The 12,655-nt window shown below is 39.6% G+C and overlaps 1 protein-coding gene across 4 annotated transcripts in view; it reads left to right on the top strand.

Annotated features, from left to right (window-relative positions):
* Window positions 1–12,655, top strand: part of RASGEF1B (RasGEF domain family member 1B) — a 590,923-nt gene that overhangs the window by 120,236 nt on the left and 458,032 nt on the right. For 3 of the 4 annotated variants that reach the window (XM_060299539.2, XM_060299544.1, XM_060299543.1), the window contains exon 2: window positions 8,568–8,615. The exons of the other annotated variant lie outside the window; for it this stretch is intronic. In XM_060299539.2, the coding sequence (XP_060155522.1) occupies window positions 8,568–8,615 (48 nt within the window). The remainder of the gene's footprint in view (window positions 1–8,567; window positions 8,616–12,655) is intronic. 4 annotated transcript variants of the gene reach the window in all.

The raw sequence follows: 12,655 nt of genomic DNA, 5'->3' as shown, positions 1-12,655 counted from the left end.
GGAGAGCGCCAGTAAGAGGCACCAGCTGACAGTGGGAAGAAAGAACAGGCAGGTAGGCAGACCACGGCACCCAAGCCGGGGCAATCCTGGAGGAGGGTGTGAATGTAGAGAGCAGGCAGCGGGGCATATGGGAGTTGATTACATGCAGTGGTTAGGAAGGGCAGCTTTTAGAAGCAACACAAATGTCCATCAACAGATGAATGGGCAAAACGTGGTATATACATGCAGTGGAATATTATTCAGCCTTAAAAAGGAAAGTAGTCCTGACATATGCTACAATGTGGATGAACTTTGAGGACATTATGCTAAGTGAAATAAACCAGTCACACACAAAAAAACACTGTACGTATTATTCCACTTATATGAGGTTCCTAGATTAGTCAAATTCATAGATAGAGAAAGTAGACTAGTAGTGGTTTCCAGGGGTTGGGGGAACTGGGGAAGGAGGCGTTATTTAACAGGTGTAGAGTTTCAGTTTCACAAGATGAAAAAGTTCAGGAGCTCAGTTGCACAACAATGTGAATGCACTTAATGTTACTGAACCATACACTTAAAAATGGGTACTATGGTAAATTTTAGGTGTATTTTACCACATTTACAAATTGGAAAAAACATCAGAGATGATCTAAAAGGAAAAAAGGAAGGCAGCTTTGAAGAAAGGCTGCCTGAGTTCAAATCCTGACACAGACACTGACTAGATGGGTGCCTTTGGGCAAATCAGGTAACCTCTCTGAGCTTTGGTTTTCTTTTTCAAATGGGACTGACAATAATAGTACCCATACTATAGGATTTGTTGTGAGAATTAAATGAGATACTATATGTAAAGCCTGTGGCACTTAGAAGAACACAACAGTGTTAGTTTTCACCATGATTATCAGAATAATATGTGACCTTTTAAATATACAAGGCTGCAGTTTTCTTTAGGATGTCAGTCAGCATTCTAAGGGCATGGGGTCCCAGATACCAGGCTCAGATTGAGGGATATGACTTCAGTTCTTAGTGGAGCCTATAAAGAACAAGGTGTGATTTCATGCCAGAGTCAACAAATATTTATGGAGTACATGCTAGGGTTTGGGTTCTGCTCAAAGTGTAGAAAGACATTAATATGATCCTGCTCACAGTATGGTGGGTGTATTGTCAAGTTATTAAAGGGAAAATCCAGTTATATGAGTTATGATACCTAATAAGGACTTAGATATATTGTAGAACCCCAGTCAGTTATTAGAATTATACCACAAGATAAAAATTAGATTAAAAGCAAAGGTGATGCTATTTATTAAGATTTTGCCAATTCCTAGTGCCATAAATCCCAGTTGAAACTAGCTTGAGCACATCATTTAATTTATTGCTTTACATAGTGAACATCTGGTTGTATACCTGGCTTCAGGCATGGCTGGACCCAGGTGTTCACGCATTTTTCTTAGGCAGTTCTTTGTGATGGGGGTAACATGGCCACTAATGCCCTTGGTTTATATTCTATAAAATCAACACTCCTGTTCTTCCTCTTTCTGTTTCTTTTCTTCTTCCAGTCTTTTCCTTTCCCTTTCTGAACCATTCCACTTAAAAGCCATTAAGTGGGGCTGAGCAAGCTAAGAGTCTGCTGGGGGCAGGGGTGGAAAGCCGAGGTGGCACAGAGCAGGGTGTTGGACCCAATGGGGGGTGAGGAGGGCATCCCAGAGGGAGGCTGTTCTGTGCAGGGGGGGCATAACAAGAGCATCCAGTAGGACGGCTGCTCAGTGTATTGTGTCAAAGCCTGAGTGAGGTGAGGAGGTGTCCATCCAGTGCAGGTACTGGAGATCAGGCTGCATGAGGAGGGGGTCCAGAGCAGAGGATGGCCTGGCATGGCGTGTTGGAGCCCAGGCGGTATGAGGAGGGTGTCTGTGGACAAAGGTGGCCCAGAGTGAGGTGTCAGCGCCTGAGAAGAGTGACAAGGCTCCCCCTGTGCAGGCAGGCAGCTCCCGGAGAGGGTCCGAACCCAGGCAGGGCGAGGAGGGGCCGGATTCCCGTTGTGAGAGAAACGTGGTGCAAATATGGAAAGGGGGAAAGATAAAATCAACCCTGTGATACTGGATTGGAACTGGAGGTATTGGTGTGGATTTGTGATTTTTCTGGTTGTGGATGGATGGATGGATGGATAGATAGATGGAAAGATAGAGATGTAGAGTAAAAGATCAATATAAATGTAAATGTGTGTCTATGCAGTAGATATTGCTTTTTAAATATAAATATCCTATGGTTTCTAAATACCATTCTCCACTGAAAGGAGCCAGGGATTCCTGGAGAAATGGCTGATTGAAGGGTTGGGCAGGGAAGGCAAAAGATGAACCTGCAACATTTTGTGCATGAAAGTAAGGAAGCACTTAGAGAGTGAGAGGAGCATGTCCAAAGGACTCAGGAGCAGTTTGAAGGGCTCCACACTCCACATCTGGGACAATTTGAGCTTCAAAAATAAATAATGACACTAAGAGGTTAAAACTCACTGAATAAAACAGGGAACCGTGAGTTCAAACTGACACAGATTGAACGTTGGTGAAGAACTATGAAAAACAGACCTATTCATAGTCTCACCACAAAATACTTATTCCTTACGAAGGGAAAAGGCACGGGAAGGTGGCGAGTCCTAAAGAAAGGCTGAAGTGCTGGTGCTGGAGATGTCCCGTTGCACCAGGAGGCTGACTTCTACAGACTCTTAAGTCCCTCGTCCTCTGGCTTCCACCCGCGTTTGGCCGATGGATGGGCTGTGGCTGCAGGCGCTGGGAGGGTGAGGGGTAGACTTCTCTGCCTCTTTGCCAGCTGGGTTGCGGTGTGGAAGCTGCAGCGTTCCCCATAGTGCTCTCTCCTGGGCTACAGCTCTCCCTTCGGTCAGCGGTGATAATTACTGACCACTGATGTTAGCTTGGGGTGCGTCCCCACCACCCCTTACTGCTTTCCCTTGATCCTGTCTACACCTCCGTGCAACATCCCTCCATTAAACTCTCGCTAGAGTGCCCTCTGTTTCTTGCCGGGAGCCTGACTGATACAGACATATGGCACTGTTACCAGAGAGAAGGGCAGACAGAAGTTCAGCAGCAACGATGGTGACTCACCACTGCTCCCAGATTAGACCATCCAGTCATCTCCCTTCAGATGGGGTTGGGTCCAGTGACCCAAGGTGTGAGAAGAGAATAAAACCAGAGAAAGGGAATCTAGAAGGACCTGACAGCAGCTCAGTGACCAGAGAGGAATTTTGTCCCAGTCATTTATACCGGAAAGGAAGGACTCCTTAAACTTCTGTTGGAGACTGAGATACTTTCCCTCTCCCTCAGTTAAGGAGGCGGGGCCCTACATTATGAAGAATTGCATTTCAGAGCATCATAGACCTTTTGAATTCAACTGTCTTTATGATTTCTTCCAAAGAGGATCCGATTAAGAAACAATCCACAGGGCAGGGGAGTATCTTCTTTTAATACTGTGCAGTCTTGACTGCACTGTTATCACCTGGCAAATCATTATGTGGCAGACGCTCTTGTTTCTGGAACCTTTCTGTTTCAGCCATTTCTTCTTTTGTGTTCTGGAAGGCAAGCACAGACAAGGACGTGAAGTGGGAGGATTTTTAATGTCACATCAATTCAGAGGTGTCCCTTGTTCCAGCCTCTAAACATGGGGTGACACTTCTGAATACAGCCTGCTAAGAGAGCCGGCTAGGACTCACATGATTTATTGGGTTGCTAATCACCCCATTTGAGAGTGAGCCCATTAAATTAGCCTGCAGCTCCAATTAAGGGAACTCAGACCAGAGACCATATTTAAGAGTGCTCTCTTGTCAGTTTCATCAGGGGTTTAAATTGAATTCTTACTGTTGGTAGGGAAAACTGAAACATGTCCTAATTCTGCTAAAAGTAGCAGAGAAATCACATACTGGCATGCCTTTTCTGATGTGGGCAGAATTGCTCGTGGGGAGAAGGGGTGGTATTTGCTGGGAGAGGTCACTTACATTCCCTTTTGGTTTCCATTCAAGTCCTGCTTGCTATGGACTCAATCACGACTGCAGACTTAGATGTCAGAATGCTCGTTTTCATAAATAAGTCTGGAAAACAGAAGCACATTCATCTCTTGCTGTTTTCAACTTTGGAGTGACTTTACAGAACCCACTGTTTTAATTAACACTGACTTAACGAGTTCAGGTCAGAATTCGAGGACAGCTTGGTATAAGTTGACTATAGAAGAAAATCAAGGATTTCTTTTATAACGTTTCCTTCAGCTGCTGCTGCCACTTTTTTATGTACGCTGTGTGTATGTGGGGTGGAGGGTTAGCCTTATGCGGTAGGCTATTTTTATTTAAATGTCTTGAAGACTACAATAAAATACCATGCAGGCATTCCCCAGATGAGGTGCACCTGATTTGTGAATGTTTGTTGCAGATGTGGTCCAGTTAATTAATAACCCTTCCCCTTCCTGCCTCACCACAAAGCCGCTCTGCTCTCCTTCCCTTCTGCCATTTGCTGCCTCTAGAGAACATCTTGGGGTCCTTGGCCACTGATGCCAGCTCAAGTCTGACTTGGGTACATTTCTGATCTACTACCTTTTCCCTACAACTTCCTTTCTTTCTCTTGAAGCGATTGTTGTGCAACACAGTTTCTGGGTATTCTCTGATTTTCACTACTCTAGACTCTGCTAAATTCTTCCCTGGGCAATTATTCCCATATAAATAGTGTAGTAGTTTTTAAGACCATGGGCTTTGAATCAGACCAACTAGTTTAAGTCTTGGTTCTGCCACTTAACAGCAGTATGGGTTTGGGCAAATTATTTTGCTTCCTATGCCTCAGTCTTCCCCTCTATAAAATTGAGATAATAATATAATTATACTTATCTCTTAGCCATGTTATGTGGGTCACGTAAAAGATGTAAGTTGGATGGTGTGCTGGGAACACATTGTAAGTGCTCAGAAAAGGTGAGCTGCTGATGTTTATTATTTTTATTTTAGTTTCTTCTTTATCTTTCTTCCTTCCCCATGTTTCCTCTCTTTTCAATTTTACTCATTTATTTGAGGAAAACAAGCTTTTCCCCCCTTTTGATTGTCTCCTCTGATTCTGTGTTGGACCACAGGTGACAATGGGCAATAGTCAGTCCCCAGTGAGGGCTAGCCTGGGCACAGTGTGCCCTGCCACAGGGAGATGCTTAACAACCGCTCTGTTTTCCTGCTTTTCTTCACCCCTTAGTAGTCCTAAGTGACCCTATTCATAGATGCTACAGAGCAGAGTAATGCTGGGTTGCACTTGAATCAAGAAAAGCAAAACCATCTGCTTGGGAGGGGAGGTGTGGGGGGAGCATCAAACATGAGCCGTCATGCATTAGCAGTGAATACCATGTCCTGAAATTTCTAGTAAGGCCACTTCGGAATTCCAGAGTTTCTACCTTAGTCTCCATCTTCTTCAAATTACACATACTTTTTTATTTTTCAAGATGTATAGAAAAGCAAAATGGTTTCTTAATTGATTTTTAGTATTTTTATGCTTTGTATAGGTGTTAGTACTGTGATAGTATACTTTTTTTTAAATTATTGAACTTGCAGAGCATTTTGCTTATATCAGAGGTTAAATAGGGCTTTGTGTTGTAGCCTATAAAATTACTTCTGGGCTTCCCTGGTGGCGCAGTGGTTGGGAGTCCGCCTGCCGATGCAGGGGATGCGGGTTCGTGCCCCGTTCCGGGAAGATCCCACGTGCCGCGGAGTGGCTGGGCCCGTGAGCCATGGCTGCTGAGCCTGGGCATCCGGATTCTGTGCTCCGCAACGGGAGAGGCCACAGCAGTGAGAGGCCCGCGTACCGCAAAAAAAAGAAATTACTTCTATGTGGAAATAAGCTCTAAGTCCTTAACACCTAACTAATGAAAGAAATTTTCAGAAGGCCACACTTCTGTAAGTGTGGACTTAATGTATAGCATGATACGTACAATGCAGGTGGTATTTTTGCCAGGTCCAACCTCCATTCTGTCTAGATAAGACATTTACAAGGAGAGATCAAAGAACTCATTTAATGTCAAATGAAAATGTTATTTCTCTGGAACTGGATTGGCTTTTGTATTAATCAGGGTTCTCCAGACAAACAGAACCAGTAGAAATATATTTCTATATATGTGTATATTTCTATATATGTATATATTTCTCTCTCTCTCTCTCTCTCTCTCTCTCTCTATATATATATATATATATATTTCTTCAAGGGCAGGAAAAGATGGACCTCCCAATTCAAGAAGATAGGGAATTTGTTCTTCCTTAGCCTTTGCTCCCATTTGAGGCCCCAACAGTTTGGATGGTGCCCACCCATACTGGTGAGGCTGGACCTCTTTTCTCAGTCTGCTGAATCAAATGTTAATCTCTTCCAGAAACATCCTCACAGATATACCCAGAAATAATGTTTTACCAGATATCTGAGCATCCCTTAGCCCAGTCAAGTTGACGTAAAACTAACCATCACAGCTTTTAATCCCTTTCATAAATGGAAGTCTTGTCTTTTAGGTCATGTTTGCTATTATGACTTTGAGTTGCGTATAAAGGCCATACTCACAGATGTTTATGGCATTTAATATGGCATAGAAACCCAACTAAATTTCTAAAAATATACATAAACACAGAATCTGTGTGCTTATGTTTTTAAACTGGAGAGGTTAAAGAACCGTTGCAGATTGCTTTTGGAGTAGTTTGAGTACTTTAACAACATTCAGCCTGTTTCAATTATCCTGTGCCACCCACTGGTTCAATCAGATTAAGAATTTTAACACCAGGCATTTAAAAGAGAAAGGGAAAAGAGGTTCATTTATTTGTATTCTTCAAAGAGAAAGAGAGAGAGCATTAACGCCATTTTCCATATTTTCCTACTTCTCATCCCAAGTTACCACCATTCTTCACAGGCAAGTGGTCCTCAAGTTGTAGTTAGTGGACCATGTATCTATTTGAATTTCCTTAGATGCTTGTTAGCATGCACATTCCTGGGGGCCACCCCAGACCTCCTGACTTGGAGTTTCAGCAAATTACATGGTTAAGAGCCCCCTAAATGATCTTTGCGAACTCTATAAAGTTTGAGAACCACTGCTTTCCAGATGATCCAATGTATGATGCTACAAACATGTGTGGGTGAAAAATCTATTCAAAGTGCAAGATAGATCAACCAGTTTTTATGTAACAGAGTATAAAAAGTTCATTTGTATGATTTATTCTACATAGTCACTAACCTTTAAGAAACTACCAATTGTCAAGTTTTGAGGTCATATCAGAGAAGAATATTCACAATTATTTGAAAAGATTATTACAAATACTTTTTCCTTTTCCAACTACATAACTGCGCGAGGCTGAATTCTTTTCATTTAGTTCAACCAAAAACATATCATATCACAATAGATTAAATGCAGAAGCTGGTATGAGGATCTGTCTTCTATTTAAGCTAAATATCAGAGATTTTCAAAAACATGAAAAATATACCATCTTCTCACTAATTTTTTCTGTTTAGGAATATACATAAAATACATAAAAATATGTTATTTAACATGTAGTGGGTTTATTATTGCTATTTTAAAATGAATTAATAAATGCATATTTAAAAAAATTCTCATTTCCAGTTCCTAGGACAGTGATTGTCAATGGATATAACCCACATAAACAAAAGCTCTTTGGGGACCCCTATAATATTTAAGAGTGTAAAGTAATCCTGGGATCAAACAATTTGAGGACTAGAGACTAGGCTTTTTTCTAGGTACAGTGTAGTAATTGGTTTAGAGTTAACTTTGATTCATCGTACACTTAATGCCATATGTATTCACTATCTGAATGCTAAACATAGTAAGCTTGATTTTGCTTTTTTCTCATTGGGAGAAAAATCATAATGGTATCTATACCAAAATATTCTTAATTAATGCTTGTTTTACCTTTCCTAATTCCAAATAAGATTAGATAATCTTGTTGGAAAATAAAAAGCCCTCTATTAGAACTAACGTTTTTGAGAGCTTCGTTTCCACCTACTGAAAATACATTTAAATTAGCAGAGATTAAAATCTTCTCTATTGAAATGCTCTTGGAAATCTTGCCATAAACGTGCCCTTTTCTTCATTCTGCCTCTATTTTCTCTTTTTCCAATTTATAGAGCATTTTTTTTTCTTTTCTCTCCTCTTCTTTCTTCCTTTCCTCTTCTTTTATTCATTTCCCCTCCTTTCCCTTTGCCTTATTATAGCTGGAAGTTATTTGCTCATGCGTTGCAGTTTTCAGTTTCTGCTGGTGTCCTCTAAGAAAGATGCTGAGTTGGTAAATATGAGCCAGGCATTGACAAAGTGTAGGTGCATCTTTGCTGTCTCAGCTCCAGGACTTAAACAGTCTTCCATTCGGTATGTAAAACTCAACAGTGGAGTCTATGCTCTACTTCTATTCTTAGATTTCCAGAGGCTGTGAAAGAAGGCTAGGGGAAAGGATTTTTAAAAATTAATTAATTCGTTTTCTTTTGGCTATTAAATGAAAACTTATACCTTCTAGAAGAAATGACTTCAGAATAAGTTCTACCATTATACTGTGTTCTTCATAAATTTCTTTCTCATTTTTCCTCTAGTCCAAAAGTCACTCCCGAGTTGGCCTGAAATCAAGCACCAAGCAAAAGGTATGCTATTTTCCCCCTCTGCATTGCTCCTTTAAAAAAAAATTAGTTTGCTGATGTTTTTTCCTGAAAAGAATGACTTGTTTTCGGAAGGCAAGGATTACCCAGAAACAAAGTGTTTTTGGTTTTCATTTACTTTGCCTCCATAATTGCAAAAATGAAATTGGAGAGAGATCCTTGAATTGAAATGGAATCTAGCAGCCCAGTGACAGAACCTCGGAATTGCCATGGCTTACAAACAATTCTGAAAGCAAGGTCAGAAGGTACTCTCCCAGATTCAGCTCTTTATTTTCTTAGCCCTTCACAGTGAAGGGATTTGTTCCTGTCTTAGTTCATATTTTTACTAAACTTCATTCTCTCAGCATCTGCTGTGGAGAATGACCCTCACCTATGACCTGTGGTGAATTGGCTAAATCATGAGCTCCGTGAGTCAGAAAGAATTGGCTTCAATTCCTGATTCTGTCACTTTACTAGCTATGTGACCTTGGACATATTTGTATGAAGATGATTGTACCTCTTAATGTAGTACATTTTAAGGATAAAATGATATAATATATGTGAAAGCACTTATAACCCAGTGCCTAGCACAAAATAGGCACTTAGTAATTTTTAAAATTCTATAATATTTCATTGATATTTTAGATGTACAAAACAAGAGAAAATTTGAAATTCCAAAATTTTAATCCTTAGATGCACACACATTTTTTTTTTTTAGAGATGGAGTTGGGCTCTTGGTCTGAGGCTAGCAGGCTGCCACTCCTTCTTTTTATTTTTAAATATAATTTAAATTTTTTATACAGCAGGTTCTTATTTGTTATCTATTTTATACATATTAGTGTATACTGTCAATCCCAATCTCCCAACTCATCCCCCCAGCCCCCCCCACTTTCCCCCCTTGGTGTCCATATGTCAGTTCTCTACATCTGTGTCTCTATTTCTGCCTTGCAAACCGGTTCATCTGTACCATTTTTCTAGATTTAACATATATGTGTTAATGTGCGATATTTGTTTTTTTTTTCTGACTTACTTCACTCTGTATGACAGTCTCTATGTCCATCCATGTCTCTACAAATGACCCAATTCGTTCCTTTTTATGGCTGAGTAATATTCCACTGTTATATATGTACCACATCTTTATCCATTCGTCTGTCTATGGAAATTTAGGTTGCTTCCATGATCTGGCTATTATAAATAGTGCTGCAATGAACATTGGGGTGCATGTGTCTTTTTGAATTATGGTTTTCTCTGGATATATGCCCAGTAGTGGGATTGCTGGGTCATATGGTAGTTCTATTTGTAGTTTTTTAAGGAACCTCCATACTACTCTCCATAGTGGCTGTATCGATTTACATTCCCACCAACAGTGCAAGAGTGTTCCCTTTTCTCCACACCCTCTCCAGCATTTGTTGTTTGTAGATTTTCTGATGATGCCATTCTAACTGGTGTGAGGTGATACCTGACTGTAGTTTTGATTTGCATTTCTCTAATAATTAGTGATGTTCAGCAGCTTTTCATGTGCTTCTTGGCCATCTGTATGTCTTTGGAGAAATGTCTATTTAGGTCTTCTGCCCATTTTTGGATTGGGTTGTTTGTTTTTTTAATATTGAGCTGCATGAGCTGTTTATATATTTTGGAGATTAATCCTTTATCCGTTGATTCGTTTGCAAATATTTTCTCCCATTCTGAGGGTTGTCTTTTTGACTTATTTATGGTTTCCTTTGCTGTGCAAAAGCTTTTAAGTTTCATTAAGTCCCATTTGTTTATTTTTGTTTTTATTTCCATTACTCTAGGAGGTGGGTCAGAAAAGATCTTGCTGTGATTTATGCCAAAGAGTGTTCTTCCTATGTTTTCCTCTAAGAGTTTTATAGTGTCCGGTCTTACATTTAGGTCTTTAATCCATTTTGAGTTTATTTTTGTGTATGGTGTTTAGGGAGGGTTCTAATTTCATTCTTTTACGTGTACCTGTCCAGTTTTCCCAGCACCACTTATTGAAGAGACTGTCTTTTCTCCATTGTATATCCTTGCCTCCTTTGTCATAGATTAGTTGACTGTAGGTGCGTGGGTTTATCTCTGAGCTTTCTATCCTGTTCCATTCATCTATATTTCTGTTTTTGTGCCAGTGCCATATTGTCTTGATTACTGTAGGTTTGTAGTATAGTCTGAAGTCAGGGAGTTTGATTCCTCCAGCTCCATTTTTTCACTCAAGATTGCTTTGGCTATTCGGGGTCTTTTGTGTCTCCATACAAATTGTGAAATTTTTTGTTTTAGTTCTGTAAAAAATGCCATTGGTAATTTGATAGGGACTACATTGGATCTGTAGACTGCTTTGGATACAATAATCATTTTCACATTATTGATTCTTCCAATCCAAGAACATGGTATATCTCTCCATCTGTTTGTGTCATCTTTGATTTCTTTCATCAGTGTCTTATAGTTTTCTGAGTACAGGTCTTTTACCTGCTTAGGTAGGTGTATTCCTAGATATTTTATTCTTTTTGTTCCAATGGTAAATGGGATTGTTTCTTTAATTTCTCTGTCTGATCTTTCATTGTTAGTGTATAGGAATGCAAGAGATTTCTGTGCATTAATTTTGTATCCTGCAACTTTACCAAATTCATTGATTAGCTCTAGTAGTTTTCTGGTGGCATCGTTAGGATTCTCTATGTATAGTATCATGTCATCTGCAAACAGTGACAGTTTTACTTCTTCTTTTCCAATTTGTATTCCTTTTATTTCTTTTTCTTCTCTGATTGCTGTCGCTAGGACTTCCAAAACTTTGTTAAATAAGAGTGGCACGAGTGGTCATCCTTGTTTTGTTCCTGATCTTAGAGGAAATGCTTTCAGATTTTCACCATTGAGAATGATGTTGGCTGTGGGTTTGTCGTATATGGCCTTTATTATGTTGAGGTAGGTTCCCTCTATGCCCACTTACTGGCGAGTTTTTATCATAAAAGGTGTTGAATTTTGTCAAAAGCTTTTTCTGCATCTATTGAGATGATCATATGGTTTTTATTCTTCAATTTGTTAATATGCTGTATCACACTGATTGATTCGTGTATATTGAAGAATACTTGCATCCCTTGGATAAATCCCACTTGATCATGGTGTATGATCCTTTTAACGTGTTGTTGGATTCTGTTTGTCAGTATTTTGTTGAGGATTTTTGCATCAATATTCATCAGTGATATTGCTCTGTAATTTTCTTTTTTGTAGTACCTTTGTCTGGTTTTGGTATCAGGGTGATAGTGGCCTTGTAGAATGCGTTTGGGAGTGTTCCTTCCTCTGCAATTTTTTGGAAGAGTTTGAGAAGGTTGGGTGTTAGCTCTTCTCTAAATGTTTGGTAGAATTCACCTGTGAAGCCATCTGGTCCTGGACTTTTGTTTGTTGGAAGATTTTAAATCGCAGTTTCAATTTCATTACTTGTGATGGGTCTGTTCATATTTCTAATTCTTCCTGGTTCAGTCTTGGAAGGTTATACCTTTGTAAGAATTTGTCCGTTTCTTCAAGCTTGTCCATTTTATTGGCATAGATTTGCTTGTAGTAGTCCCTTATGATGCTTTGTATTTTTGCTGTGTCTGTTGTAACAGACAACAGTCTGTTGTCTGTTCTCCTTTTTCATTTCTTATTTTATTGATTTGAGTCCGCTCCCTCTTTCTCTTGATGAGTCTGGCTAATGGTTTATCAATTTTGTTTATCTTCTCAAACAACCAGCTTTTAGTTTATGGATCTTTGCTATTGTTTTTTGTTTCTATTTCATTTATTTCTGCTCTGATCTTTATGATTTCTTTCCTTCTACTAAGTTTGGTTTTTGTTTGTTCTTCTTTCTCTAGTTCCTTTAGGTGTAAGGTTAGCTGGTTTATTTGAGATGTTTCTTATTTCTTAAGGTAGGATTGTATTGCTATAAACTTCCCTCTTAGAACTGCTTTTGCTCCATCCCATGGGTTTTGGATCATCGTGTTTTCATTGCTATTTGTCTCTAGGTATTTTTTTATTTCCTCTTTGATTTCTTCAGTGATCTCTTGGTTATTTAGTAACATTTAGCC

Source organism: Globicephala melas, chromosome 5 (assembly GCF_963455315.2).
Source record: "Globicephala melas chromosome 5, mGloMel1.2, whole genome shotgun sequence".
Taxonomy (NCBI): domain Eukaryota; kingdom Metazoa; phylum Chordata; class Mammalia; order Artiodactyla; family Delphinidae; genus Globicephala; species Globicephala melas.
This window is presented reverse-complemented; position numbering and strand designations above follow the sequence as displayed.